The 5,656-nt window shown below is 41.6% G+C and overlaps 1 protein-coding gene across 2 annotated transcripts in view; it reads left to right on the forward strand.

The window, feature by feature from the left end:
- The window catches only part of SERPINE2 (serpin peptidase inhibitor, clade E (nexin, plasminogen activator inhibitor type 1), member 2), a 75,459-nt gene extending 70,875 nt beyond the window's left edge, over positions 1–4,584 (forward strand). For both annotated transcript variants that reach the window (XM_011995061.1, XM_011995062.1), the window contains 2 exons: positions 2,089–2,172; positions 3,811–4,584. In XM_011995061.1, coding sequence (XP_011850451.1) covers positions 2,089–2,172; positions 3,811–3,848 — 122 coding nt within the window. In that variant the 3' untranslated portion in view covers positions 3,849–4,584. The remainder of the gene's footprint in view (positions 1–2,088; positions 2,173–3,810) is intronic.
- Positions 4,585–5,656: the final 1,072 nt, after the last annotated feature.

Below are 5,656 nucleotides of genomic sequence, written 5' to 3' on the forward strand. Positions count from 1 at the left end.
TGTCACCCAGGCTGGAGTGCAGTGGCCAGATCTCAGCTCACTACAAGCTCCGCCTCCCGGGTTTACACCATTCTCCTGCCTCAGCCTCCCGAGTAACTGGGACTACAGGCACCTGCCACCTCGCCCAGCTAGTTTTTTTGTATTTTTTAGTAGAGACAGGGTTTCACCGTGTTAGCCAGGATGGTCCCCATCTCCTGACCTCGTGATCCGCCCGTCTCAGCCTCCCAAGTGCTGGGATTACAGGCTTGAGCCACCGCGCCCCGCCTCGAATAAACATTTTTAAAATTCCTTTAAAGTAGCATTTAAAACAAAGACCCTGGAATAAGAGGGTTGGAAATTTTAAGATGCTTTTTATCTTTTCTAGGTAATTTTAAGTAGTAACATCTAAAAGTCATTGACCAATTTTGTCATGTGTAACTATCAGGACCAGCTACATAGTTTGTGGGGTCCTGTGCAAAATGAAAATATGGAGCCCCTTGTTCAAAATGTATTTAGAGTTTCAAGATAGCAACAGCAGAGTATTAAACCCAGTGCAAGGCCCCATGTAACTGCCCAGGTCCTCCTGTCTTAGTCTGCCTGGGCTGCCATGACACAATACCATTGACTGGGTGGTTTAAACAACAGAACTTGCACTTCTGGAGACTGGGAGTTCAAGATCAAGCTGTTGGTGTTGGCAGGTTTGTTTCTCCTGAGATCTCTGGATCTCCAGAGGTTGCCCCTCCCTGTGTCCTCACATGGTCTTTTCTCCATGTGACACATCCCTGGTGTCTCTCCCGCTTCAAATAAGGACAACAGTCCTATTAGAATAGAACCCTACTTAACCTTCATTGCCTCCTCAAAGGCATTATCTCCAAATATAGTCATATTAGAGGTTTGGGGCTTCAGCATATGAATCTGGGGGGAGACACAGTTCAGTCCATAACACCTGCTATTTAATACTTGTTTTTAATAACCCTGGGAAAAGGCCTTGCTCCAGCATAACTGCAGGTGTTTCCTTTATAACATCAAGCCCAAGTGTTCAATACTTTATGGGGTTTGAGCAAGAGGACTGAGCCATTGCAACAGGCATGTGGTAGTAATGCCACACGCCTACCCTTCCTTGAGGCCCTGGTTCAGGCTTATTAAGTGGAAGCAAGCCTGGCAGACAAGGAATGACCAAGACCCATGAGCCTAAAGAAGTTTGCTTTCCAAGTCAGGTGCCTACACCTGGTGAGTTGAACAGCAGAGGTAGTAGGTCCTGGATGAGTGGTCTACATTCCGGTGCAAAGGAAACCTAAATAGTGTGCCAAAGGAGAAGGCACAGACACGAAAGCTAAGAATTGGGCTGGGCCTTTATATACAGAAAAGATTTAAAGAAGCTAAACAGGACCAGGGGCCGGGCGCGGTGGCTCATGCCTGTAATCCCAGCACTTTGGGAGGCTGAGGCGGATGGATTACTTGAGGTCAGGAGTTCGAAACCAGTGTGACCAACATAGTGAAACCCCGTCTCTACTAAAAATACAAAAATTAGTCGGGTGTAGTGGCGCACACCTGTAGTCCCAGCTACTCAGGAGGCTGAGGCAGGAGAATTGCTTGAACCCGGGAGGCGGAGGTTGCAGTGAGCCGAGATCGTACCACTGCACTTCAGCCTGGGTGACAGAGTGAGACTCCATCTCAAAAAAAAAAAAAAAAAAAAAAAAAAAGGAGCAGGGACTTTTATCAGCAAAGCAGATGGTGTGAATAAAAAAATAGCTAATAATAACAATGAATATGCATTAGGTGTGTTTAGTGACAAACACTGTTCCAAGAGCTATAATATATCTTATGTCATTTAATTCTCATCAAAACTCTATGAGGAGTAAGTACGTTTATCAGAGATGGTGCTTCTGTAGAAGAGATGACACAGTAATGTAAAGGGCCTGGCCCAAGGTAGGCTTAGTAAATGGTGACCATTGAGCCTGTTGTAACATGGTCCAGCCTGTGGGACAAACATTAAGTGTGTCTTCAGACACCAGCCTCTGAGGGTCCATGAAGCTAGCTAACTTGCTGGCCTTATGCTTACATGGCCTCATGTAATGTGCACAACATATTTTCCTTTTCTTCCCATAGCTGCAATTCTAATTGCAAGATCATCGCCTCCCTGGTTTATAGTAGACAGACCTTTTCTGTTTTTCATCCGACATAATCCTACAGGTAAGTGACTCTCCTCTTCCATCATTCCCTCTTTGTTAGAATTTCAAAAGGTATCTTGCACTCTTCATTATATCCAACAGTGGTGCCCATAATCCATTTCCCTAATGTCAGTAGTTGCAAATGCTTCAAATATAACCACCCATGTTAAAGAGATAGGAAAACAAAGGCTGTGTTTACAGGTGTGATGGAATCTTTTACACACTGACAAGATTCTAGGTTTTGCGGATTGTTGTTTTTAACAGAGAGGCTCAGCATCCCTTAGGAACACTTTTGACATCTATTGACTTTTCCATATTTATATAAATGTGGTCGTTCAATTTTGCTAGAAGCTATATAACTTCAGCTTTTGTGTATTAGCCTGTTCTCACGCTGTTATGAAGAAATACCCTAGAGTGGGTAATTTATAAGGAAAAGAGGTTTAATTGACTCACAGTTCCACATGGCTAGGGAAGCCTCAGGAAACTTACAATTATGGTGAAAGGCACCACTTCACAGGGTGGCAGTAGAGAAAATGAGAGCCGAGCAAAGTGGGGAACCCCTTATGAAACCATCAGATCTCGTGAGAACTCACTCACTATCACGAGAACAGTATGGGAGAAACCGCTCCTATGATTCAGTTATCTCCATCTGGTCCTGCCCTTGATAAATGGGGATTATTACAATTCAAGGCAAGATTTGGGTGGGGACACAGAGCCAAACCGTGTCACTTTATAAGCCCACTCTATTGAAATACCTTGGGAACTGTTAATACAGTAGATTTTTGCTCTGGGAGTCATGGTTCAAACTTGGCTCTGGCCTTAAGCCTCATCTTTAAAATGAGGACAACAGTAGTGCTGACTGCTTATTACAATTATGAAGTATAAGTTTATCTTTGTAGAGAGGTTGGCTTCTTGTTGGTACAAGAGTAGGCACTAATATATATATTTTAGCTTTTACTATTTTATGTAATCAGTAATACAAGATAGTTCCTTATCCTCTTATCTCATTGCATCTGTGATGTTCTAATTGGCATGCTCCAGAACTGAGCCAGCCAATGAGGGAGCTTCTGGCCACATGTGGCTACTTAACATTAACTTTAAAAATTCAATTTCTGGCCAGGTGCGGTGGCTCATGCCTGTAATCCCAGCACTTTGGGAGCCCAAGGCGGGTGGATCACCTGAGGTCAGGAGTTCGAGACCAGCCTGGTCAACATGGCAAAACCCCATCTCTTAAAAATACAAAAAATTGGCTGGCCATTGTGGTGGGTGCCTGTAATCCCAGCTTGTTGGGAGGCTGAGGCAGGAGAATTGCTTGAACCTGGGAGGCGGAAATTGCAGTGAGCCAAGATTGCGCTATTGCACTCCAGCCTGGGTGAGAGAGCAAGACTCTGTCTCAGGAAATAAAAAATAAAATTAAAATTCAATTTCTTAGTCACACTAGCCACATTTTAAGCACTCTCTGGCCACAAGTGACTAGTGGCTACCATGCTGGACAACAAAGATATAGACCATCTCTACCACTGCAGAAAGTTCTAATGGGCAACACTATTGAGCAAGAGGTCAAACATGATTGTTTGTTTCTTATTTTTTATTCATTCTTGTTTCTTATTTTAAGGATTATTAATTTAGAGTCATGCATTGTTTTCTTTTAATTCTGTAGGTGCTGTGTTATTCATGGGGCAGATAAACAAACCCTGAAGAGTACACAAAAGAAACCATGCAAAGCAACGACTACTTTGCTACAAAGAAAGACTCCTTTCCTGCATCTTTCATAGTTCTGTTAAATATTTTTGTACATCGCTTCTTTTTCAAAACTAGTTCTTAGGAACAGACTTGATGCAAGCGTTTCTGTTCTGGGAGGTATTGGAGGGAAAAAACAAGCAGGATGGCTGGAACACTGTACTGAGGAATGACTAGAAAGGCTTCGAAATGTCTAAAAGATTCTTTAAACTACTGAACTGTTACCTAGGTTAACAACCCTCTTGAGTATTTGCTGTTTGTCCAGTTCAGGAATTTTTGTTTTGTTTTGTCTATATGTGCGGCTTCTCAGAAGAAATTTAATCAGTGTGACAGAAAAAAAAATGTTTTATGGTAGCTTTTACTTTTTATGAAAAAAATATTATTTGCCTTTTAAATTCTTTTCCCCCATCCCCCTCCAAAGTCTTGATAGCAAGCATTATTTTGGGGGTAGAAACGGTGAAATCTCTAGCCTCTTTGTGTTTTTGTTGTTGTTGTTGTTGTTTTATATAATGCATGTATTCACTAAAATAAAGTTTAAAAAACCCATGTCTTGCTAGACAAGGTTGCTGTTGTGCAGTGTGCCTGTCACTACTGGTCTGTACTCCTTGGATTTGCATTTTTGTATTTTGTACAAAGTAAAAATAAACTGTTATGAGTAGTAAAAATAAAGCTATTTCTCTGCTATTTGAAAATACAATAGAAGAAACTGAGCCTTTTAAACATAAGTCAGCGTCTTCTTATAAACCTTTGTAATTATGTAAACATCAGGAAATTCAAAGCCCGGAAACTTTTCCTATTCTTTTCCTCTAGACCTGACAATCAAACATTTTTACCCGCTTCAACACGCCTCATTTTATAGATCACTGCAACAGAGTTAACTACTACAGTAATCCTAGTTCTAATCTTAGCTACATTTACTCCAGCAGTGGCTAAGAATTCTCAGCAAAGAAACGGATTTTGTAGCAAGTGCAGAATGAAGTTGCTGGGTGCCATGTATTTTGGAAATCTCAGGGAACAGGGACTGTTTCGTTTTTGGTGATTGGTGATAGGCAGGAGTTTTTCGAAATGACAGGTTTTTTGTGTTTTTTTGTTGTTTTTGTTTTTGGTTTTTTTTGAGGTAACTTTCCAAGTTGAACTCAAACATCGTAATTCTTTTTTTTTCCTTTTTCTTTTTATAGAGATTTACCTCGCCATCTTGCCCAGGCTAGTCTTGAACTCCTGACCCCAAGTGATCCACCCACCTCAGCCCCACAAAGTGCTGGGATTACAGGCATGAGCCACACTGCGTTCAGCCTACAAACATCCTAATTCTGATGTTACCATTTGCCTGCTTTTTAAAAAACTAATTTCTTACAGATTTATGTGGTCTAACCTAAATCAGAATTTAAGTTTAAAATATTTACCAAAACTTAAAAACATTTTTTCTTTTTAGCCCTTGAGTCCTACTTGCCTTTATACATTAAAACCTCACATTCGGCACTCCATCAGTGTGCCATTTGGAATTATTTGTCAAGTGGGCTGAGCTTTGCTGTTCACAATTATGTATGTGTACTTTGTTTTTTTCTGTTTTTCTTTTTTGAGACAGAGTCTTGCTCTGTCACCCAGGCTAGAGTGCAGTGGCGTGATCTCGACTGGCTGCAACCTCCACTTCCCGGGTTCAAGCAATTCTCCTGCCTCAGCCTCCCCAGTAGCTGGGAGTACAGGCACGCACCACTGCCCCTGGCTAATTTTGTATTTTTAGTAGAGACAGGGTTTCACCATGTTGG

The sequence above is a fragment of the Mandrillus leucophaeus genome, unplaced genomic scaffold, assembly GCF_000951045.1.
Source record: "Mandrillus leucophaeus isolate KB7577 unplaced genomic scaffold, Mleu.le_1.0 Scaffold469, whole genome shotgun sequence".
In the NCBI taxonomy this organism is placed as follows: Eukaryota; Metazoa; Chordata; class Mammalia; order Primates; family Cercopithecidae; genus Mandrillus; species Mandrillus leucophaeus.